General features: G+C 36.3%; 3 protein-coding genes and 2 pseudogenes across 13 annotated transcripts in view; 2 read left to right on the top strand and 3 right to left on the bottom strand.

Moving 5' to 3' along the window:
- The window catches only part of PBLD (phenazine biosynthesis like protein domain containing), a 41,532-nt gene extending 36,163 nt beyond the window's left edge, over positions 1 to 5,369 (bottom strand). For 2 of the 4 annotated variants that reach the window (XM_039871956.1, XM_039871959.1), the window contains exon 1: positions 4,371 to 4,496. The gene's annotated coding sequence lies outside the window, so the exon portion shown is untranslated. Of the gene's footprint in view, positions 1 to 4,370; positions 4,497 to 4,670; positions 5,004 to 5,027 lie in introns of those variants that run through there. The other 2 variants (XM_039871957.1, XM_039871958.1) reach the window with 2 other exon arrangements.
- HNRNPH3 (heterogeneous nuclear ribonucleoprotein H3) lies at positions 4,353 to 15,238 on the top strand. Its single transcript, XM_039871955.1, is given in 12 exon segments — positions 4,353 to 4,486; positions 9,379 to 9,513; positions 10,032 to 10,170; positions 10,686 to 10,870; positions 11,309 to 11,395; positions 11,686 to 11,801; positions 12,873 to 13,008; positions 13,611 to 13,626; positions 13,628 to 13,663; positions 13,665 to 13,701; positions 13,781 to 13,874; positions 14,001 to 15,238. Coding segments are annotated over 11 exon segments (1,035 nt in total). The 5' UTR covers positions 4,353 to 4,486; positions 9,379 to 9,401; the 3' UTR covers positions 14,078 to 15,238.
- Positions 11,924 to 12,042, top strand: LOC120609907 (uncharacterized; annotated as a pseudogene).
- Positions 15,239 to 15,511: 273 nt separating the features above from the next.
- Positions 15,512 to 25,661, bottom strand: part of RUFY2 (RUN and FYVE domain containing 2) — a 44,391-nt gene continuing 34,241 nt past the window's right edge. For 6 of the 8 annotated variants that reach the window (XM_039871952.1, XM_039871953.1, XM_039871951.1 and 3 more), the window contains 3 exons: positions 21,678 to 21,726; positions 17,439 to 17,516; positions 15,512 to 17,349 (listed from right to left, as the gene is read on the bottom strand). In XM_039871952.1, the coding sequence (XP_039727886.1) occupies positions 17,206 to 17,349; positions 17,439 to 17,516; positions 21,678 to 21,726 (271 nt within the window). In that variant the 3' untranslated portion in view covers positions 15,512 to 17,205. The remainder of the gene's footprint in view (positions 17,350 to 17,438; positions 17,517 to 21,677; positions 21,727 to 25,661) is intronic. The other 2 variants (XR_005654775.1, XM_039871950.1) reach the window with 1 other exon arrangement.
- On the bottom strand, positions 25,122 to 25,240 carry LOC120609944 (uncharacterized; annotated as a pseudogene).

Below are 25,661 nucleotides of genomic sequence, written 5' to 3' on the forward strand. Positions count from 1 at the left end.
AGGAAGGAAGGAAGGAAGGAAGGAAGGAAGGAAGGAAGGAAGAAAAGGGCCAGATCTCCCTTATAGAATAATTCCAAATAATTTACCTAGCTACTCTCCCTTCCAGGATATGGAACTTAAATGCCACTGCCGCCTTTGAGTGCGGAGTGTATTCAGTGACTTTTTTCCAAAGAGTAGAACATAGGAAGAGACTAAAATAACTTTATAGTGGAGAAACCTGACAAACACTACCTCAGCCGAGTGATCAGGGTAACATCATCAGTGAGAAATTATGTTGACAGAATGTACCTTTGACATGATGTGATGAGAATGGTACTTTACCTTTGTGGTCTTCTTCCCCCAAACCCATAGCACTGTCTAATCGTGAGAAAAACATTAGAAAAATCCCAATTAAAGGATATTCTACAAAATACCTGACTAGAGGATACCAAGGAGACATGATGACTAATGTAATACAGTATCCTTGTCGGGATCCCTAATGAACCATAAATAAAGTGTGGAATTTAGTTAATAGCAATGGACTAGTGTTGGTTCATTAGTTCTGACAAATATACCACAATGACATGTTAACAGTAGAGGAAACAGAAGTGTATAGGAACCTGCTATACATTGTACCTCTCAGAAGCTTTAAATTGGGGGGGGGGGGCAGCAGTCTGTTGCTGTATTATCTGTGCTCTTTTTTATGTTTTCTAAGTTATTAATGTACTTCTGACACATTGAAAGCAATACTATAATTTGGCTTCAATTCCTTAAATAACTACCTTTTGTAGCTTTTTTCCCTGTTCTTCACATCAATCCACTGGAACAGAAAAAATGTTCAATACTTTTAATCATTTTCAAAAATTAGAGAAAGTGTGTTAGGTGCTTTCTTCCTTTTTAATTTCCATTTGCTTACTTAATATATAATTATTAAAAGTGGATGAGACCTTTGGTTTCCTCTAGTCCCAGAATGAACACTTATGTGACTTAAAGTATTAAGAAAGTTAATTGTGTAATTAAGCCTTGTCTTGAGAAATAATTTGAATCATGACAAGGAAGATCACTGCTTTCTAAAGACAGTAGATATATATAAGTCCAAGAACAAGCATTTCACAAAATGTTAGTAAGACAGATTAAGTGTTCAAAAGGCATTAACTACCTTAATTAGACACACTCCTAGAAACTTATTTGTAAATTTTAAGTTTAGTTTATTTTCTTTTCAAATACACAAAAAGATTCTGATAATCCAGTTTTTATGTTATTTTAGAATGTCATTGGGATATGTGAACAGCTATCTTAACTTTTAGTTAATGTGTCTTCCTTCGCTCGGTGCAATCTCTTTCCATTTCTGTCTTTCTCTTACTCTTAGGCTTTGCATTGAATTTTCCTCTCCTCTTCATGTTGATGGTGTAATACATGATCACATGTTCATTGCCTTGTTTCCCCTAAGTGGTGTGGGTACTTCTATTTCCTTCTCCTTTTTTATCTCTTCTTGCTAACAAGATCCTCTCCAGGGTCCCTCTGACCTCTATGCTAATAGGAAAGCACTGAAATGACTGAAAGGAACACAAAGAGAAAAAAAAATCCCAAAAGCAGCTGGGAGCCCTTAGTTCTAACCATCTCTATGGAAACAACTCCACAGAGATCCATCTGGAAACAATTCTGTAGGGATCATTGGAGTAGTGGTGAGCCAGTCTCATCAAGCCTTACTTAGAGGATTCAACTTGCAAATGTCAATAGCTGATAGACATTTTTTTTGAGAGAGAGAGATAGTAAAATAGGAAGCCAAATAAAAATAAATTTACCCCATTAGTGTACTTTTTTTAACTCAAAATTCCTATTTGCTATAATAATAAAAGCAAAAGGAATATATATGTACTAATTTCAAGTTCTTTGAAAGCATTCACACTGGCAAACAGCAGAGTGATCAATACAAAGAAACTGTGGCCAAAAAAAAATCAAGGTGTAGTGGTAAAAAGTCATTAGAATGATTTTAGGATTGTGGCCCTAACCACACAAAGTATGTGCAAAGAATGCAAAACTCAATCAAGCAGTAAATAGACTGTTTGAATTCAGGCAAGGGGCGAAAGGGATTACAAAATTCCAACTACCAAATCGAGTTGAAAGACTGAAAGGATAAAGTAGGGATGTAACTTAAACTGAGGAAAGAACTCCATTTGAAGTGTGAGCGCTTGGAGTCTTACTAATACAGCAATTTTAAAAAGCGGGGAGTGGGGAGTGACACTCTCAGCGTCAGTAAAACTGAGACATCAAGTTTCAGTCCCATTCAGAAGTCTCCAGCCAATAAATTGTTAACTGCAGGTCTCCTGAGATCATAACTCCAGTGTTCGTTAGGGGAAGTAACTTCAATTTGCCCAAAATTATGTTTGTTCCCACAATGCATGGTTAAGTTAGTTGCAACCCTAGGAAGGTCCATAGTGCTTTAAGACCCTGGCCCCTGGTGTAAAACCATTTGGATTCGAATACTAACTTCTGCCACTAGGTTTGTGACCTAGAGCAACATTTTCACCTCTCTAGAACTCAGGCACTTCAAACGTAAATTGGGGACAATAATAATCTTTTAGAGTTGTAAAGAGTCAATGAATTGAGCACAGCACCTAGCTCAAACACGCTCTCAGTAAATGTGAGCTATTGTTATTCCATTATCCTAGTTTTGTTTTTGTTTCTTGTGGCGATGACCATAGTTTCCCTTCCCCCTTTCTCTGAAGGGTATTTTTTTTATTTTTAATTGAAGAAATTATTTAAACTCCTCTTCTCACTCACCCCCTCCCCTCTGGTAACCACTAGTCCATTGTCCATGTCCATCAGTCTCTTTTTGTTTGTCCTGTTCATTTGTTGCTTTTAGGTTTATATCCCACATACAAGTGATACCATATGATTTTCAAATTTGTCTGGCTTATTTCGCTTAGTATGATTATTTCAAGGTCCATCCATATTGTTGCAAATGGCAATATTTTCTCTCTTCTTATGGCTGAGTAATGTTCCATTGTACACATGTACCACAGCTTCTTTATCCAGTCATCTATTGTAGGACACTTCAGTTGCTTCCATGTTCTGGCCACTGTGATGAAGGCTATTTTGAGGGAGTAGGCTGAAGAAAGGCAGTACTGCACTGTGATCTAGCCAGTTCTTAGTGTCCCACAATTGTCTTAAGCAAGTTTGAGGATGAATTAAAGGCGTGAAATTGAAGTTTCCATTGTATGAATGTAACTGGTTTCCTGTCTCCACTCTACACACTGCAGATCTCATGGAGGAAAAAATTATTCAAGCCTCTCCACTGCTAACGCCTCCTGCGCCCACTATCTCACCCCTTTGTGGGCTTCCCAATGTCTGTAATACAAAGTCTTTGGATATTGAGGGTCTACAATCTAGTTTCGTCCACCTTTCCAAACACAAGAACAACAGTGTGCTCAAACTCATTTTCTTCTCTCTCTCACTTCATGTACGTTCCAACGTTTGGACCTTAACCTGCATTGATCTCTTTACCAGCACTGCCCTCCACCCTTCCCAGGAATTAGGCTTGCGTTTTAAGGTCAGTAGGAACCTTGGTACAAAGAGCAAAACCAAACAGTATGTATTAGGTGTCACTAGCATGCACAATTTTCAAGGATGCAAAGCTTTATTAGAAAACAACTCGAAGTCAGACATGAGCAGCTGAGCAGTCAGTGAATGGCAAGAGACCGCGAAAGCGAGGAGCGATTTGTAGGGGAACGTAGTAGGGAGGCAAGCAATCGAGAAGTCCCCAAACAAGAGCCAGGGCCGGAGGAAGGAGCCCTACCTAGCCCAAGAGCCGAAATGGGGCCTGGTGGACACTTTTGAGTCTCCATAGCATGGTAAAATTCCTATTTTTACTGCATAATGCAAACATGGTGGACAAAAAAAGCCCTCCCTGCATTTGGCGTCGGAACCAAGTGGCGCCTTTTCCACGCGTTTGACGCTTGGGTGAGAGTGGAATATTTATGAAATTTGTTCTTGGTGGGGCAGACTACCAGAGAACTTTATCAAACCGCGACATCACGGTTCCTTCAACACACACTGACAGAACTACTACAGCCACTTAACATTCTCTCTGAGAGGGCAGAAACGGGGACTCTGAGCATTTGATGTAGTACGGTAAGCAAAAGGGCGGAACTCCCCGCCTCTTTCTCTGACTGGACCAGTCTCGGCTCCTCCCCACCAACCACTGGGCAACCTACCAGCAGCGCAAGCGTACTACTTGCTGCCCGCGCCAAATTGGGACCAAAGCTCTAGTCTCGCGAGAACAGGACTGGTTGGTCTTCGTTGCTCTCGCTCCGCCTACCCCCTCCTCGCTCGCTCTCTCCCATCCCCCCAAGCCAGTCGCGCTGCTGCGCAGCTCCCATAGCGGTTACCTCCGCCGGAGACGGTTGGGAGAACCGTTGTGGGCAGGGCTCCACCAGTCAAGAGACTTCTTCCTTACGACTGGACCTCGCAAGCACCGCAGTCGGCGCTGCTGTCGCTCGACAGGGTATCTGAAGTAAAAGGGGGTAGGTTGGGCTGGTGGTTTCTAGAGCGGAGTCGGGAGAAGGACGAAAGACTGGGAGGGAGTGCAGGGGGGGAAGTGTGGAGGTCGCCGCTCGGAAGCGGCCAGACTGCGCCTCCCAGGCGATCTCCCACTTCAAGGAGGGCGGCATGCCGGGGGGAGGACTTACTCAGGTGGAATTCAGTGGACGAAGCCGTGGACCGAAGTGGGAGTCATCCAGCATTCCCCCTTTCCCTGCTGGTTTGGCTTCCGCCATTTTGGGTACGGTGGCGCGGCCACCACGGCTTCCCGCCCTTCCCCTCTCTACTTTTTGTGCCCAAGCTTCCGAAAACTGACTTAGAAGGCTGGAGGGTGGGCAGAGCGCCTTGGAAGGGATGAGGGTGGGGAACGAAGCGAGCAGGGAAAGGCCGGGCACTTGGGTGCGGGGAGGTTCTGGGCTGGCGGGCGCGCTCCCGATGGAAATGGCGCCGTATGGGCCTAGCCTCCCACCGCGGCCTCCCTTCCTCCGCAGTCTCGGCAGGGCTACCTGGGCTGGCGGGATTGCGAGTGACTTCTGACGCAGATTCTCAAGATGAGAGAGGCTGGACCTGGGGGAGGAAAGTCAATGGCGACGAAGGCGCTCAACTCCCAAATCCAGGACAAAGGAGGCGGACGGCTTCCTTTGTAATTCCGCCGCCCGGTGGCGAAGGTTTCTAAGCCTGGCTTTGGCTGCCGGCCGGGGAGGAGGGGAAAGGAGAGTACTCTCCCTAGCTCTCTGGTCTCTAGGACAGCTAGATAAACGAAAAGTCTCCGGGGAGGAATAAAGGACGCTTAGCCTGCCCTTATATTCCAGATTTGGAACTTCGAAAAGAGTACGTACTCATTTTCCAAAGGGGTTTTTTTTTCCACGCTGATCTTAAACATATTTAAAGACTTTGTGGGTAATTGTTTTGTAATCAGAAAAGCGAGTGACATCAAATAGGAATGTGAAATGGGCATATTTCAAATAGGTTGTCTGGGCACAGTGAACTATGATACGGCTTATTGAACTTTTGGGCGGGGGTGGGGTGGTTTAACCACGGTTTTGTGTAGTTTGGCACGTGCTAGATTAGAATTTAAGTAGTTTTTATATTTGGGAAACAGTTAAAACACAACCAGTGGTGGCAAACGTGCGTGTATGTAGGAATTAAGTTACTGACTGTAAACAGGGGTTGTATTTTGTGCGAAGTCTCTTGGTTTTAGGCTGTATAAGTACTTAAAAATACAGTTGGGAGTTATTTAGTTAGCAGGACTGTAGTAATATTTTCATCAAGAAAAATAAGGCCTACTCAACAAAATGACTGGTCCGAAAGCCTAGTTACGTGGTGGTGGTGACTGTTGGTCCTTAGAACTGAGAACTGGGTCAGTAATTTTAAATGAAGACGGTACGAAAAGGACAGGGAAATCCTGAGAAGAAGAGTTTCCCATAATGTATATGAATCTTTACAAGAAGTCTATTATCTACTTTTCCAGGGTTAAAAACAAAACAAAAAAACCTTCCTATTGTTGAAAATGGTATGTGATTTTAATGGATTTTGAAAAGACAGCCCAGAGTTTTCCTATAAAGTAGTATATAACAGCTTTCCTAATTGGATTGCCCTAGAAATCTTTTTTCTGCCCTCATCTACATCATAATCTGGAAATCCATCTTAATTGCCTTTGTATTTTTAATAGCCATGCTTTTTTTCGTGTCCTCATTTTGATAAACAGCTGCTGAACTACAGTAGATGGTAACTGTTCTAGAACTCGTTCATAATCATTTTTAGTGACCTCACCTTTAAGTCTTAGTGGTGTCTTTTTTTTTTTTTTTTTTTTAAATTTAAAAATCAGCAAACACATTGGAATGGGGGAATGATGAAAAAAATTTAAGCATCACCACCTTGTTACCAAAATTTTAAGTTCATTCTCATTTTTTAAGCACTAGCGAGCTACCATTTAGAAAGTTATTTATTGATGCATCAAGCCCTTTATGTATTATACTTTGGAAGATAGTATATAATCTTATAAGGGAGTTTTATATTTCATTCGGCCTCTATTAGCTGCTTTTTCTTAATTTAATTCACATAAACTTAACTCATTTAAAATCACAATATGTGTTCTTTTGTGGCTGGCGTCTTTAACTTAGCATAATGTTTATAGGAAATTAATATTTAAAGTCTCCTACAAAACTGATTAAAGTTCTCCTGATATTTCAACTGCTGGTATTTTTAATTGGTGCTAACACTTGTAATTCTTAAAGCAGAATTGTGATTAGCCATGATGCTTTTGGAAAGAAAGGGTGAGATGGATTATCCTGAATAATTAGTAAAAACTATTTGGGTAGCTTCTGAGACCACTTTATTAAAGTACTGAAGTAGATTGTCTTTTTGTATGCCTTGAGTTCATCTTGGTTTTATTTTGTTAAGTAGATTTCTAGAGTCAGTGCTTTTAAAAGAGAAAAAAGAGGGTGGCTCTGTACACTTGGGATAGAGTATTGCCCTATACAAGTTCTTTCCAAATCTGGCTAACTTTTCCTCAGTATAAAAGAGAGAGAGAGAGTGTGTGTGTGTGTGTGTGTGTGTGTGTGTGTGTAATAGACATTTGTTTTTATATAGGTCTCATTGGTATAGGCTGATCCAAAAATCAAAACTATTTTGCTTGCTAGTGTTTCTTGGAAAGTGCTAAGATTTGTATTAAAGAGAAGTCCATTTCCATCTTTTTTGTATGTTTCCAAAACAGTCTTTACATTGAAAAGAAATGTGCTAAATTATAAAAAGCACACTTTTCACAACATATTAGATTGTTTAAAGTTCTTAATATTTTTCATGAGGAATTAACGTGTGATGTTAGGTCTTTATTTTCTCCCCTTCTCTTAAATCACCCTTTATAGAAGACAGCTATTGTTAAGTTGATGCCTCCCCCCACCTTTTTTTTTTTTTTAAGAAAATGGCAGGTCTTCAAAATGTCTCAACTTTTTTTTGAATGGATGTGGGGCCTATTTCTTTCAGGGCTATACTCTAGAAGAATATTTTGAAATCATCTATCTAATATATATTGTAGTAAACATTTCAAAAGAAAAACCTGTCTTTTTCTCTCTGCTTTAGACATTTCCAAAGGAATCAAGAAAATGTAAGCCTTTGTTGACTTTGGAAAAGACTTTTAACAGTCCTTACTTCCTTTCAAGACTCAGAATACTTTTTTATCCTTTAAGATTGAGTTATTTTGCTTGTGGTACATTTCATAGTTCTACAGGGCCCCTTAAAAATCAAGTAACAATGGCCACCATTGAATAGTTATCATGCCCCAGACCAAGCACTGAATGATTCTTAAAATGGTCCAATGAAGTGTAGGCACACCACTGCTTTTACAGCTGGGCACAGGGGTTAAATAGTTTGCTTAAATTAGGTAGCCAGTGAGTGGACGACCAGGGATTCAAACCCAGAGGTGGTCCCCCACCCCATAAAAGTTCATAGCAGTTATTTGAGTGCATAAGAACTAGTTGTGACATCAGATAAAAATTCATATTCTTTCCATTTGGGATCTGTCTAGAGTGGCACCTAGGATTCTTGCTTTAAAAAAACAAGGAACTGCTGGCAGTGATTCATAGGGAGAGATACTCGACTAATAACCATTTTTGGAAATTTTCTACATTAGCTTATTTTAAATGCATGGATTCTGGGGTGGAGGGAGATTTGCAGATGCTGCCCCTAAAGGTTGCACTGATAATTAGATCATGTGAAGTTGAATACTGTTGATATGAAATATAATCCTTGAGCATAAAAGAATCAAGTGAACAAATTGTCTTGTTTACAGGGGAGGAGGTGGTGAGGGAAAGGTTTGAAATATTCAGGTGAGTAGGATTCCTACAGCTGCATAGTGAAATTTGTGAGGTCTGGTAAGTTTCTGCAGCTGAAGGACTTCTGCATATTATTAGCCTCTTTGAAGTGTTCTGGAATTTTAAAAGGATGGTTGTCCAGCGATGGGAAGGGGGTGGTGGACGGGTTCTTTTTGAAGAGGAAGGAGGGCCTCTTACTGTACCCTTCTTAATACTTTATATGAATGTGTTATCATTTTTTAAATGTTGTGTTTAAAAGTAAAGCAGTGAGTAGACTGGTTTTTAATACATCATTTCCCATAACTTCCAAAACAGGTGGCTTCAAAAAACTGTTAGAAGGCATTCGCTTTGGAGTGACCTTTTACCCCTGTTTTAAAATGCATCCTAATTAATTAGTTCAGTCATTTTAAAACTTGTTCTTGAGGAGTGTTCAAACCAGATTTAGTTAAAATAGAGATAGGAATTTTTTCCCCTTCAAAAACAATTTGATGTGTTCAGAATTACAGTACATCTAATAAACTTAGTCTTTTGTAATGCCATTTTGTCAACATCAAAGATACTCGTACTTTTGATTACGGCTCTTACTGTGAGTGATGGTGGTACTATGTGCAACTCTTGAGTAATCAAGTTTTAAATAATTTGCAGAACTGTTTAAGTAATAAAACCTGAAAAAAGTGAATGAAAAATTAAGAGATGAGGAAGACACAGTTGACATTAAATGACAGGCTCAAAAAATAGGAGGCATTAGAAGACTGATAGTGGAGAATTATGTAAGTTTTCTAAAAATTAGCCAATATATATATATATTTGATCTTAGAAATTCAGTACTTTTTTGTGGGAGGAATCAGATTTCACTGCCTTTTCCCACTCTTTATACCTACCTCAAAACAAAAAGGTATTGTACCATCTTATTGTGGCATTGTCAACAGAGTCACTGAGCCATATGTTAACATTTCCTGTTATGTACCACTGAGGTGTTTCTTCAGTACCTCTGACAAGAGTATATTTTGATTGACTGCTTTATGTGCTTCTTTATTTTTTATAGCATTTAAATCAAACGGTATTGAGATGGATTGGGTTATGAAACATAATGGTCCAAATGACGCTAGTGATGGGACAGTACGACTTCGTGGACTACCATTTGGTTGCAGCAAAGAGGAAATAGTTCAGTTCTTTCAAGGTACCTCTAGTATTAGTCAAAGTTCAGTAGTATTTTAATTTTATATTACTGTTTTTAATTTGTAAATCCCATTTGGGGGACTTTTTGATTATGATATCTTTAATATATTCAGTTATGAAATGTGCTCCAGTTAATATTCAATACAGAATATGTAGAATATGTAAAAACTAATGTGCAATAAACTTAATTGAGAGTAATTACCTGTGATGAAATGAACCGTGAATTAGCATATGGAGCATAGTTAAATTTGATTTGAGCTTTTTCTTTTTTTTCTTTTTTTTTTTTTTCATATAACATAGGTGGGCTTTTAGAGTGTTGTATGTAATTTTAAAAGACATTGGTCTCAAGAAAATTTTGTTACCCAGTAATATTTGAAAAAATCTTTTATGGGGTGATGGGGAACTAAGCTTTTTTTGTTTTGTTTTGTTTAGACTTGTTTTAAATATTTGATTCAGATGGGAATGTTTCAGCCTTTAACACTGTTCCCCTTGATGGGGTTATTTGTCCTTGGGTTAAAGGGTTGGAAATCGTGCCAAATGGGATAACATTGACGATGGACTACCAGGGGAGAAGCACAGGGGAGGCCTTCGTGCAGTTTGCTTCAAAGGAGATAGCAGAAAATGCTCTGGGGAAACACAAGGAAAGAATAGGGCACAGGTGGGGATGGAGAGTTTGGGATGGTATTAAATTTTTATTTTTGGGGGTTGCGGGTCACTATTGCTTAAATGGGGGGGTAACAGTAACATTTTTCTGGGGTAGTTTAAAAGAATTGATAATTAAATTTAACTTGGAAACTACAGATTTGGGTGGGGAATTAATGCTAATAGATTGCTTAAATTGAAAATAGATTGTTTCCCTTTTCTCTGTAGGATGTTGATAAATGCTTTTGTATCATCAACTATTTTTTCTAAACACCTATCATGTACTAAAGGAAAAAAACAAGCTAAAATTTATATTTTATGAATTGTTTTCAAATAACTAATTTGTCTGTGTAAAACTTAAATATTAATTATTTAAGTTTGTAGGTATAAAAATGTTCTTTATGGCGTATTTAGGCAATTTAAATTGGGTTATATATCTAGAAATAGAAAAACTTGCTGCATTTTGCCCACTATCTTATTTACTCTAATACATTTGAGCTGAAACCTGTACTTTAAACCATTTTTAAATAGGTATATTGAGATCTTCAGAAGTAGCAGGAGTGAAATCAAAGGATTTTATGATCCACCAAGAAGATTGCTGGGCCAACGACCGGGACCATATGATAGACCAATAGGAGGAAGAGGGGGTTATTATGGAGCTGGGCGTGGAAGTATGTATGACAGAATGCGACGAGGAGGTGATGGATATGATGGTGGTATGTGTATCTAATGAACAAAGGTTCTGTTGTCATTTTCTTAATATTCCTGACACTTTGTCAAGAAATATAGAAATGGCAGTAATTTCAGTACCTAATAGGTTTTAAAACCTGTTCATGAAAATATGTATTCCCATGGCCAGCTGTGGGACTTGACTGATGCACATATTAGCACCTAGATGACATTTACAGAAATTAAATGAAGATACTGGCATATTTTGACATTTTCTGTTTGGCATAAATGTGGGTGAAAATTTTGATGTCTAAATGTATCCTTTTGAGATTTTTATTTCCACCAAATGTTAGCTGCTTTTTTCACTTGTTGGGAGTTGCGAACGTGTAATAATTTAATCAGACTAGCGCAAAGTAAGTTTTTGTTAACTAGATTATAAAATTTATCTCTTTAAAGTATATTCATGTATTTCTCAAATTATGCAGGTTATGGAGGTTTTGATGACTATGGTGGCTATAATAATTATGGCTATGGAAATGATGGCTTTGATGACAGAATGAGAGATGGAAGAGGTAAATATTAAATACTCATTTTTAGGTGAATTTAAGTATTTGCTTTACAACTATTTAGTGGTAATATAGGTGACTTACATAAAGTCAACTCAGGCATATTTTAATGCATTTCTCCATAGGGCTTTATATAGATGTATACTTGTAGGTAAGTGCTCAAGTGTTAAGATCTCTTGGGGTTTTCAAAACAGTGTAAGTAGGAAAAAGGCGTGTATAGGGAAGAAATAATGTTGAAATGCTTTCTTTCCTACATGTATCAGTAGTTTATAATATTTGGAAATTTTATTCTCTAGGTATGGGAGGACATGGCTATGGTGGAGCTGGTGATGCAAGTTCAGGTTTTCATGGTGGTCATTTTGTACATATGAGAGGATTGCCTTTTCGTGCAACTGAAAATGACATTGCTAATGTGAGTGATTATCAGAATCTCTTTAATATGGAAAAATATATATACATCTTTAGTTAAATATTACATAGGAGTCAAGCAAATAAAAGCTATATTTATAAAGTCCAGTTAAGAATTTAGTGAAAGTATACAGTCATGCCACCCTGAACATGCCCAATCCCGTCTGATCTTGGAAGCTAAGTAGGGTTGGGCCTGGTAAGTACTTGGATAGGAGACCACCTTGGAATACTAGGTGCTGTAGGTGTTTAAAAAAGAAAAGAATTTATTGAAAGACTGATCATCATAGAGTAGTGGTGACTATAAACATATTTACACTTTTAAAGTAGAAATATGTTAACAAGTTTTAGTAGTTTGATTTTCTGGCTATATGGTGAGGAGCTGAAAATAATGGAAGCAGTCGCTACTGTTTTGAAACTGGTTAGTTTCAAATTGGTTAGAGAGAATCAATAAACCTTAGCCCATGGGCCATATCCAGCTACACGCTCATTTATTTACCCATTGATTAAGAACCAGGGACCTAGCCAAGCGTATTTACTATCTTAATTCTTTTAAAGAAATTGTTTGCTCTAGATCTTACTGAGGAACCAGTTGGCCTAATTCCAGGTGCCTTTTAGGATTGCTTAAACTTGGTTAACTTGTGATTAGAACTAAATGATACATTTTTTGGAAGCTATCCTTCCACAGTTTGTAGGTTTATAAAACTCTCTTGTTCAGCATTATAACACCCAATTTCTGTACATATGCTTCTAGGAAACCTACATATATTTCAAACAATTTTGAAATACCTTTTTTGGGAGGGGTGTACTTATTCTTCCTCTCAATAGCAGGGTATGAAATTTTTCATCTGTTTAGGTAAACTGTTCTCTAGGTTAGAAATGTTTTATTAAATTTAATACCACTTAGCTCATCATAGAAATAATTTCTTATATTCCTAGAATCTCTGGAGTTGATGGAATTGTTAGCCTTGCAACACAGAGCAGAAGAGTTTGTTTTTTAACGAGGGAAAAGCCAAGGCATGTGGTGGTAATTTCAGTACTATAAATAGAAAAGTAACAAATGTTTTCTTTTATTTAGTTCTTCTCACCACTAAATCCAATACGAGTGCATATTGATATTGGGGCTGATGGCAGAGCAACAGGAGAAGCAGATGTAGAGTTTGTGACACATGAAGATGCAGTAGCTGCCATGTCTAAAGATAAGAATAACATGCGTAAGTGGTATCCTTGGCAAGCTATCTTGTTTCTTAGATGTGAACTTGTTTGTAATAAGTTCAGACTTGAATAGCTTTCTAAGGGGCTTTTTATTGAAGTTATTTAAGTCAGACTCTTAATACTTGACAGATTATTGGAGCTTAAGTTATTAAAGAGGGGAAAACAGGTTATGTTACTTGCACTTGCCTGGGTTCGTTCCAGGGCCTTTTGCAAGTTAATACCACTTCTTAACCTATACATTGATCAAATAAGTTATTCCTGCACGTCATCAAATTGGTTTTTAAGCCATTAAATTTCACCTTGACCAGTGATTCCCAAGTCTGTCTACACCTCAGTCACTTAATACTTAAGATTCTGATTCACTTCTGTGACCAGGCTTGGAATGTATTTTTAAGTATATCAGCTGGTTCTGAAATAATGAATCAGCCCATTTTTATAGTTAAGGAAACAGGCCCCAAACACTTATTGTTCAAGGTTGTACAGTTTGAGTGAAATCTAGATTCTAGTCCTATATGGCATTCATTTAAATTAATACTAGCCAGTCAGCCTTTTTTATGCTTTGATAAATTTGATCCATTGTCTCTTCCCCTCATTTCAGAAGAACATCGGATATTGAACTTTCTTGAATTCTACTCCTGGAGGTGGCTCTGGAATGGAGGTTCTGGAATGGAGGCTACGGCAGAGATGGAATGTATGTAAATTTTTAAATAAGCAGAGTTAGACACTTAGCAATCAGTCTCAAACACTTTTTTTTTTTTTTTTTTTTTTAAAGATAATCAGGGAGGTTATGGATCTGTTGGAAGAATGGGAATGGGGAACAATTATAGTGGAGGATATGGTACTCCCGATGGCTTGGGTGGTTATGGTAAGTATCATTGGTTCCTCTCATTCAGTTTGTTAGTCCCCATATGTGGGGCAAAGTTCATGTTTTTAATATGTTCTGTGTTGATATTTTCTACTAAACAATTCTCAACATCTTTTTTCTTCTAAGGCCGTGGTGGTGGAGGCAGTGGAGGTTACTACGGACAAGGTGGCATGAGTGGAGGTGGATGGCGTGGGATGTATTAAAGCATAACCACCAACCTAAAAGTCCTGACAACAGCATCTGGTCTACTAGACTTTCTTACGGATTTAATTTCTTTTGTATTTTAAGAACTTTATAATGACTGAAGGAATGTGTTTTCAAAATATTATTTGGTAAAGCAACAGATTGTGATGGGAATCTGTTTTCTGTAGGTTTTATTTGTTGCATACTTTGACTTAAAAATAAATTTTTATATTCAAACCACTGATGTTGATACTTTTTATATACTAGTTACTCCAGAGGATGTGCTGCTTTCATAAGATTTGGGTTAATGTATTTTATTATTAGCTCTAAGAGTAGTAGTACAGCATAATTTTAGAGGACAGTGGTTCGCCTCTGCATAAACTACAAGTCTTTATTAAGCAGACATCCAGAATAGAGCTTGGAAAATAATTAGTGTAACTTTTTCTTTAATTTCTCCTGGACAATACTGTAAATATAAAGATGAGTTTAGATAGCTTCAGGAGTATAAATCAGCTAATTATATATTCATCTTTTTCAAATGTCACTTATCAAGCATAGCTCTGAAGTGTTAATCTAAGGTATCTGAATTTCTGAATATTCATAATTGTGTTACCTGGGAACAGGAGTGTTGGAAGTTTAAATTTTAGCCCTAGATTTTAGAATAAAAATCCCCTCAGCACTTGACTGAAATACCAAAAAATGTTTCCAAAAAGTGATAGTTGTAAGTTATCTCAAAATGTCTTAGACTAGGTTAAGGTTCTCAGTGACATGAGAATTCAGTACACGTACAAAGGTATTTACTGTGGAGTATAATTCTCACAGATGTATTTTCAGTTTCAGCCCAATAGTTTAAGGCATATGGTTTTTTAATAATTGTATAAATACATTATAAAATGTAAGATGAGTCCATGTTGTCAATTAAAATGAGAGTCCAGTTGGATTTTGCATCTGATATCTGGAGTTTTTAGAGCTATTGTGTTAAAAAAAAAAAATTAAAGTACTATATGTAGCCAGGAAAAGGTGCTTTTTATTTTTAATCCCTTTGATCAATATGGCTTTTCCCCAAATTGGCTAATGGATCAAAATGAAACCTGTTAATGTGAATTCACAGTTATTGAACTTGTTAACTTGTTTTTGCTAGAAATGTTATTAATGTAATAAATACAATGTGGGAGATAATAGTATGGCGTCCTAGAATGCTTTGTGTCAGTTACTGATTATAAATCAAATTAGACAAAGTAACTCTTAAGGACTAGTTTCTGCTATTGGGCCTATATAAAGCCTATCAACTCAAGCAAGGATTCTAATGCCTGTACCCACTCCGTTATATATTACACTCATACCACTTACCTTTTTTAAAAGTTTGTGCTTTTATTTTCCCAGGAGTACCCTATTAAAATCAAGCAGTAAAAATATAAAGTGTTTAAAATGAAAGTTGCTTTTCTAAAGCAGGCTAATTTTTCAAATCTTTTATTTAGTCTATAAAACTCACATTTTAAAACATTGCAGGGTAAAAGAAACACAATCACAATTCCTTGGCACCATGACAGCTAGATGAGGGAATGGTATGTGAAGTTTATTAAGATACTTTCAGTGAGGGCAGATCTTACTTGAAAAGTGAAAGTATAGGTTCATAATCACAAAATCCCAAATTACTATGTTGTTTTTTAAGCAAGAATTTTTAAAAGCAAGTTATATTGCTGTCAAAAGCTTGCCTACAAAAAGCCCAAATCAATGGTGACACATGAGTTGAATGGCAAAGAATTTAAAAGGGGATAAAATTCATGGTTGGTTGAATGAAACCAGCCTTGGAATTTAAACAAAAAAATGACATTTTAAAATTTGTTCTAAGCACAGTAATAAAATACTTTTAGTATTTGAAGTTTCTCATTTTTGCTTATTCTCAGCAATCATAAAAATGTTATCCCATCTCAATACAAAACAGTTCAAGAATATATACATACTTCTTGATAACATTTCTGTCAGCATTTGAGAAAGACCACCTAAAAATCTCATCGATTCTAAATGAAGACACCGAATTAGGTTATGGAGAAAATCTTCAAGTAAAACGTTTTTATAATTTCAAAAGTTAAAATATGTACTTCACTGAGGAAAGGATTCTGCAGAATAACCCCATCTTTAGAGGGTGGGGTGATGGCCATGATTCACTGTTTGAAAGGTTAACAGGCTTAGTGAGTAGCTGAAATTGGACTAAAAGAGGGGAAAAGTAGGTCCCGAGTGGTAGTGCCATTCAAGTGATTAAAGGTAACTTTACAGATTAAATTCTTAGTGTGCTATATAACAAGATTAGTGTTTACTGAAATGATTTCAAGTATGTATTTCATGGCAGGGCTGAGACTATATATTCATCTACTAAAGACCCTGGCTTAGAGTGCTCAGTATATGGTGAATCATTTATTCATATACTGCAATAGTAGACTACTACAATGTAATTAATGCTTCTTAAAAGTTAGAAAAATCTGCAAGTAGCAACAGGATAAAAGGATGATGGTTTAACTTCCTTTCAAAATAAGGAAAAAGTTGAAGCAATATCTCTTTTATCTACTATCAGCAAGTACATTGATTTTAGGAGAAAGACCAAAAGGAAATTGTACAGGATAAAATATTGGCCTTTTCTAATGGAAAATGGGCAAATAAAGTCAACATGAAATCATACCAAGCTAATGGAAAATCTGAATTGGAATATTAATACTTATAATAAAAAGTTTATGTATTTCCAGTTTTTCTCTGAGAACCATAAAGCTTTAAAGTGCATTAAGAAAATTACAGGCACCACAAATACCAACGACAACCTGGAGAATAAATCTGAAGCCCTATTTTTAAGAAGGCCTTTAAAAAATAAGGCAAATGTGTTAGCTATGCTATCTGGCCTTTCATTTTCATTAAGAGTTACATGATTGTTACATGAAGTAAGCTAAATTTATTTTAAAGCATGCCCTGTTGAAAATTCTTTGAATGGAGAGGAAATATCAAATTATACAACTTCTAATTCCCATGAATATGTGGAAGATAAAACTTACAAATACTGGCTGAAAGCTGCTTAAGAAGTGTCTTAAGATGTATATATGTTCATATATAACATTCATCGTAGGTACTTTCATACAATAAGGATTTTAGTTCTGGCATCTTACGGCAAGTTAGATGAGCATCTCTGAATCAGCAATGCGTGACAGGAATCACAAACCCGTACAGGCTTTGGTGAAGAAGGCAAAGGCAGTTCATTGTCAGAGCAAGCATTACAGAAAATTTCCCCACAGTTTCTACAGTGGTGCTATTGGAAAAATCAGAAAAAAAAAGTTATGAATAAAATTAGAAGCCATATTTGCACTAAAATTTGGACTCACTTCCTACTTCCCTTACCTTTCTCTTGGAGAGAGAGAATTCCTTTTCACAAAGCTTACAATGTGTTGCTTCTTTGTCTTTCAACCAAACCAGTCCCTAGTAGGAAGGAAAAGCATAAATATTAATGCTCAAATTGGTCACACTAAAAATCATGTGAAAAATATGTTTAAGAACATTTTACAGGACTATAGAGATGAATCAAAAATGGTCCTTTTTCTTTGAGAGATACATAGTAGATCAATATAATATGGGTGAGGGAAAAGGGATGTGGGTTGAATATAAATAAAACAAGATTGGCCATATATTGATAAATATTGAAACTAGGTAATTGTTTTACTCTATAATTGTATGTCTGAACATTTCCATGATAAAATGTTTTTCAAAAATAAAAATATGTTACTGATGGGAATTCTCTTTAAGGAAAACTTTAAAGATTATCCAATCCAACAACATTTTCAAGGATAAATTTTCACTATGTGAAATGCATTTCAGTTTGGCATTATATATAACTTATATGAAGTAAATTCCCTAAAATTTGAAGAGAATTTGGAAATCAGATGTTTGAGTTCATTATTTTAGGTAAGACTTCACCTTAAATTCAGTTTTACATCGCTATTAATTTCCCTCAAGTTCTCTTAAATGTAATAGCTCAGTAGAAAATGGAAAGTCTTAAACAGGTGGGAGTTAAAATTTCTAACTTGACCCATTCTTAGCGAACCAAGATTCTGGCTAAAAAGCATTTTTTCCTTATGAAAGCAACTTTGTCAGATGGTTTCATTATGTTTTATAATGAAAAGACTCAAGTGAAGGAAGAATCCTCATTGCTCCTGATTAGTCTCATCACATGTTCCTTTTAAAAACACTTGAACTAAGTAAGCCACATTGCTGCTACTTCCAAAGAACCAAGTATGACTGCATCCAGCTCAAGAAGTGGAACAAGTGCTACCTATGAAGTACCTTTGAGGCATAAGGACCTTTATCACCTAATGAGAAAATAAATTTATCCAAAGCCCACAGATACATTCTCAAGAACCTGAGTTTTCTTAAAAGACTTTTCTAACAATTCTTTGAAGAAAGATGAAAAAACAGCATTCACAGACAAAAATCACAAGGTTAATTTCAGGTATTTTTGTTTTAATAACTAGCACCTGTTAGCAAAAGTAAGAAATGGTGTTGGTTTATTGCTGAGGCAGCGAGCCTTCTTAGAACACAGGATTTTAAGAACTGAAGGCTTAAACTAGACAGCTTGTATCAGACAAACACCAGCAAAAAATCAGATGACTTGAATTTTTTTTAAAGCACGATATGGGACCTTAAGTAATCTAACCAAACGTCAACACCATAAAAAGAAAAGGGACTTGCTAAATGTCCCAAAGCCACCTAGTAGAAGCTGTTGCCTAGCTTTGTGAGGGTTGGAGAGCCAGATATGAAACAGTTCCAAGCAACATCATTAGGTTCAGAGATAACCTTTCTGACATCAGGGCTGGGCCCTCCAAACTTATTTTGACTGAATTTCCCCTGCCCATCTCCCAAGGAGAAAAGTTATATACTCTAGGTTAAGTCTAGTATGTCAGATGGAAGGGATCTCAGATCAGTACCTACAGCTCTTATTTTACAAATAAGAAAATGAGGTCCAGAGAGCTAAAGTTGCTTCCTAAGGAAACACAGCTGTTTACAAGCAGAACCAAGACTAGAAGCAAGCAAGCTATTGCTCTGCAAACAAATGGCTATTTTTCTCTAATTCCATAATGTCAGCCACCCAATTTATACCCCTCCCTCTCCGCTTCCCCAGACAGGATATTAGAGGATCCTTTTCTGGAGAAACTGAACTGCCCCAGAGAAAAGTCCTGTAGATACATTTAGAGAGGGTACCTAACAATTTACTAATTCACAGATTTCTCTATGCTACAGCCTACCAGTGTACAAGAATTCCCTCCACACGCACACACCTTCCACGCAGCCATCACATACAGGGCTTCCAAGACTTTGTCTTTTATTAAAACTAGGATTACCCAACATTTGAGGAATGACTTGGGCATGAGGTATTTCAGCCAAAGAAACAAACCCAAGAATAAAATTCAGAAGAAATACAGAATGGCAGTAGCAAAAGAAAACTTTAAAGAGCTATTTTAAAAAGGAAAAGGGAGCAAATAACTGCCTGCTGGATATGGTAGCAGAACTAAGTTTCACAGAAGGTTGTACCTTGAGGTTGCATAAGCCTTCAGATGTAACTTCCAGTTTACAGGCAATAAGGACATAGTGGAAGAAGTTTAAGACTACTACAAACGAGCATTCAGATAAAATCCAGAACACAATAAACCACAGGATAGCTTTCCCAGACCCAGTAACTGGTCAATAGCAAAGACAAAAAAGAAAAGTAACATGTAAATATATTTTCATACATATGAAAACGTGGAAATCTAGATATTTTATCGATTTTTTAGCATTTTATTTTATTATTAGTTTCTAGTATATAGTACATCAGTTAGACACTTATATAGTTTATGAAACGATCCCCCCGATTACTGTAGCTTCCCTCTGGCTCTACACCTAGACATTACATTGCTGCTAACTGCATTCCCTATACTGTATTCCCCATCCCCGTGACCATCTATCAACTAATAATTTGTATTTCTTTATCCCTTCCCCCTTTCTCCGAGTAGATACTTTATTGAAGGTAGACATGAATAATAAAACTATAAAAAACAATGATTAACACAAAGTAGAAGATTGTTACTATAAGGAGGAGAATGCAATCACGGAGTACCATGTTCCATTATAAACTAAAGCAGAGAGTATGCCAGTATTTTTAAGTTGTACTGTATGTCTCTCTTATATACATGAAATATTTAACAGTGAAAAAAATTTTAGTTTAATGACAGTTGGGCAAAAATCCCTACCATCTAAAAAAAGTGAGAGCAAAATAAAAGTATATGTACATATGCACATTCTTGAAGTCTTTATCTTCATTCACCACTTTTCAGGAAGCTGCTGAAGGATACACTGACCAAAACGAGGGAGTAAACCAAGAAGTTACAAGGTTTAAGTTACCAGGAGTTTTAACATGAAAAGGGAAAAGGGAAATGTCACGACAGTGGTGACCAGACAGGAGCAGAGGAGAGCACAGAACTCCAAGAATGATGATTCCAAGGAAAAAAGAACTAACCAATTACCTCATTGATTTTACCATGTGAAAAACTTTAATCAAGAAGCATTTTATAGAGGTATAAGAAAACACTGATGTTCAAATATACCTAAACAACAACAAAAATTTCCTCCAGAGGAAATAAAAAGTAGTTCAAGAAAGAAAGAAAATATAACCACAGTATACTACCAGGTCCAGCAAGAATAATATTTAAATAGTCATAATGATATACAGTAAATGAATTCCAAGAAAATTTTTACTTAATTATACTGGGAGGACAGTGAAAAGACCAGGGTGAGAGTCCACAAAACTCATCCACCATGTTAAACCAGGCAATAGATAAGTCTTAAGTAAATTAAGAGCAAGCAGTATTACTTAGAAATAGAGGGATAAATGCAAGAAATAACTAAAAGAATTTAAAATAGCTCCCTTCAGATGGCAGGAATTGGAGTGGATAATGAACAAGGGAGTCAAGAACAAGAGGCTGCTACCATTATTTAAGTCTTTCTGGCACTATGTGGCTTTTAAAATTATTTTCATGTAACACTGTGATAGAAAAACAAAATGTGTAGCTTGTGCAGGAGGAAACCATCTGTCACTGAAGTATTCAAACAGAGACTATTTTTGCCTAGGTTGTAAAAGGGATCCTTCCACCCAGACACATTCAGAACCAAATAACTGATAAATGTACCAATCACTTTCACATATATTAACCTACCCAATATTCAAAGCAACCCTATGCAAAATTGTAAGCCCATTTCAGAAGAGGAAACAGACTCCTAGAGGGTATGTGACTTGCTGAAGGTCAAATACCAGTAATAGACTGGCATAGGAACTCAAGGATTCTCAAATTCAAAGGCAATTTCACTCTATCATGCCACACTCTGTAGGAAAATACACAAAATTATTTTTAACACTAAGATTATTAATGTGATTCTAAAGGATAGGGAAGAGCTGGATCCCCATCACCCAGGTTCCCCAATTCAGTGTTTCTATCTCTATAAATCCTGGGATTCGATAATAACTTAGAGATTATACACAGCTTTACCTTCTATTGAAGACTTTCATTCACACAGATCTCTTTCTATTTGAGGAAAACACTTTCTACTCACCTGTAATGCTTTGTTGGCTTCTTTTATATCTTCTATTTTAAGTTTTGATCTAAAAAGATTACAAATAGGCCCAAATTTCAGTACCTATATCTTAATACATAACATCTAGTAATTCAGAAAAGAACTGCTTTTTCACAGGATATAAAATTGTATAAAGTACATAATTCTAATGATTTTCTTTCGCTAATGGTATTATATTTTCCTACATTTTCTAAATGTCCGAAAGCAAAAATGTAATTTTTAAATTTTAAAATTGCTTTTTTAAGGAAAGAATATTGGCATTTTCATGTGGTTATGACAATATTAATAGGTATCATTTATTGTTGGCTTGTTCTGCTAGACACTATGCTATAAACTTTGTACACATAATCTCATTTAATCTTCAAAAAAACCTATTTTAAAGGTGAAGAAAGTGAGGCTTGATGAGGTTTAGTCACTTGTAACAAGAAGTGGAGGTGGTAACCGGGAGAACCCTGGTCTGTGAGACCCCAAAGCCCTCACACGCTAACCATTATGCACACTATTTGTCTAGCAGATGCAAAAAGTAGAAACATTAAAATACAGTTGTAATACTTTTTAACCTTTTGAAAATACATGTTAATGAATACAGAGATTATAAATAGTAATATTTAATTACCTGTGATCCCACTACCCAGAGATGATCATCTCTACATGTCACCGAGTGGTGTATTTTAAATGGAATCATACTGACAACTCTTTTCACTTAACAATATATCCTGAAAGACTCAGAGGTACTGACTTATCTGCCACGTCATTATATTAAATGGTTACAATTATATACCATGAAAAAGAATATAGTTTATATAATTTTCTACTACTAAACTTTCAACTTGTTTCAAAATTTTTGCCATAGAAAGTATTCATTAAAATTGGAATAACCAAAACTTTTGGATTTTTCTTAGAACAATTTAGAAATGAAATTATTGGATCAAAAGTTACATAACAGGGGTGGCTCCACAGTGTAGTGGTTAGCATGTCTGCTTTATACGCAGAAGGTCCTGGGTTTGCGCCCCAGGTGGAGCCACGGACCATACCCCGGGCACACCAGGCCCCAGTACACGAGCATGTGGGAGGAGACGCCCCGCCTTCAGAGATCCAGTTCTTAAAAAAGGGAAAATGGCAACATCCATAGGTCAGAGGTGGAAGTGGGGCAGTGGTGGGGGGGAGGGTGGAATTAAAGAGGGGGAGAAAAAAAAATAAAGGTACATAAAATACTATAGTCTCTGCTACCGAAGTAGAACATTAGGAACTTGCTTCACTGTACAAAATACTCTTTGTGCAAGACATAAAAACAAAGTGTTAGTCTTTTTCTGGCTCATACTGACTTACACTGGGAATAGTCAATGTAAAATTACATAGTGTAAAAATATTAGAATAATCAAATTTTCTTGGCTGAATTCATATCTACAAAATGTGCCAAAGGAAAACTGATTCAGGTGGGAGTAGTAGCCAAAACAGTAACTGTGCTACACAGAAAAACTGAATATGGAATGAATGTAGCTTAATAGCATTCACTATAAAAATACTTTATGAAATTTACTGGTTGTTAATACTGGTTAAAATACCTTTGTTCACAAATATGGACTCTAAAAAGCCTGCCTCTTCTGATACAAATTGTCAAAGTATCATAAAGAAGGGGGTATCAGTTACAGTTCCAATAAACGCAATGTTCAAGAACACTTTTTCCTTATCCTAGACAGGGAGGAAACACATGTCTATATTATTCATTTTAATTCGCTTTTAAAAAAATATTTTAATTTTAATTTTTAAATTGTTGACATACAATATTATAATTTGCTTTTATTTAGGAACATGTATTTAAGTGTATGAAAATATTTGACCATGGCATGAAAACAGCATAGAGAAGGGTCAAAATAAAATATGCAAGTATAATAAATGCGATACGATCAATTAGGACACTACAGGAAAACATCCATAAAATGTAACAAGCCGCTGATAATCCCAAAACAGCTGCTTTTGAGGGGGAAGAAAAACAAAAAAGTATAATTATATGGAAAGAATAGTATTTATAGAATACTACATTTAGAGGAGTCCTGGTAACTTCTTTTTCTAAACTAAAAAATTCTTGTTGGAATTTAAGCCTTGATGAGGATAAGGAAAAATCTGATTATCATCCTTCATGTATTTTAAACTATTAGTCATTATAATACAAATTAATTACTCTACATTCTCTTCTTTGAATATTCCACCCTAATATTTCATATGTTCCATGTTTTCTTCAAGTATGAAGGGTTCATTTTCATTTATTTAATCCTAAATGTCTACTACAATTATAATTTATTTAGAAGAATAACATTTAAAGCCTTTCAAAGCTAAGCAGGGTCAAGCCTGGTTAGTACTTGGATGGGAGACGACCTAGGAAGTAGGCATAAAAATAAAAAAATAAAAAAATAAGAGATTGTAAACTGACAAGGTCCTTGTAATCTGTGAGGTCAACCAAAGGTTGCCTTGCCTAAAAATATAATATAATATAAAATAATTAAAATAAAATAAAATAAAAAATAAAGCCTTTCTGCCATTAAAAGTATTTTCCTAATTTAAATTAATCATTTACATTTAAAGTTACAGGTTCAGAATGTAAGCATTGGAAAATAGTTTTCAGATCCAACCTGCTCATCTTAGAGACAAGAAAACTGATATTATGGTTGCTATCAGGAAAGGCAGTGTGCTAAGTGCTTTACAGGGGTCTCCAACCCCTGGGCTGTGGACCAGTACCTGTCCATGGCCTCTTAGGAACCAGGCCACACAACAGGAGGTGAACAGGAAGCCAGAGAGCTAAGCTTCATCTGTATTTGCAGCCACTCCCCAGCACTAGCATCGCCATCTCAGCTCCACCTCAGATCATGAGGCATTAGATTCTAATAGGAGCACTGGTCCTTGGTGCCAAAAAGGTTGAGGACCACTGCTTTAACATACTTATTCTCAGTTAATTAGAAAAAGAACTCTGTGGGGATTTTATAACTCTCTGATTTACAAATAGATAAATGGGCTTAAAGAAGTTAAATAAATGCCCCTAAGTCACACAGAAATGGTAGTATATTAATTCCTGTGACATTAATGAATACTAATTTTTAAATTTAGTCATAACTTGAAAATGCAAATTTCAAATGGTAAGTTTAAAAACTATTCTTTCTGAAATATTAATGTCCTCTTTTAACAAAATTAAATGTTTCATATTATTATATATAACCTTTTCCTTCCCACTCCCCATTTTAATTAATTAATTTATTTTTATGGTGACATTGGTTAACGAAATCCAATAAGTTTCAGCTGTACACTTTAACAGTAAGGTATATATATATTTACACTGTGTGTTCACCTCCCATAGTTAGATTTCTTTCTGTCACCACATATTTGACCCCCTTTACCCATTTTATTTTTATTTATTTATTTGGTTTTTTACACCTACAGCACCTGGTCTTCCTAGGTGGACTCCCATCCAAGTACTAACCAGGCCCGATCCTGCTTAGCTTCCGAGATCAGACAGGATTGGGCGTGTTCAGAGTAGCATGGCCATAGACCACCCCTCTTTACTCATTTTAAATAACACCCAAATGTCTACAAAAAGCCTCATTAACTGGAAGCGAAAGTTAAAAAGTACTGACTTCCCCCCCAAATTTTTTCCTAAAAAAAAAAAGTATTGACCCAAATTTTTAATCTCATCTTGTGTATTAGGAATCTGTTTTTGCTGAATTTCAATCTGACATATAATCACAGGAGTAGGAAGATAAAGAAGAGGAATAAAAGTGTTTCAGAAGATAAACTGGTACAGTCTGGAGAAATTCATAGGGCCACTTGTCCCTTCTCCAACCCTGATTAAATTCTTGTCACTGCAGAAGAGAACTAGAGTTGAGAAAGAATATGTTCTGACTCGCGATTGGCCCTACCCATGTCTTATGGACTATGGGTCTCAAAGCAGTGAAGGAAAACTAATAAAATGGT

This window comes from Pteropus medius, unplaced genomic scaffold, assembly GCF_902729225.1.
Source record: "Pteropus medius unplaced genomic scaffold, Ma_sr-lr_union100, whole genome shotgun sequence".
NCBI lineage: Eukaryota > Metazoa > Chordata > Mammalia > Chiroptera > Pteropodidae > Pteropus > Pteropus medius.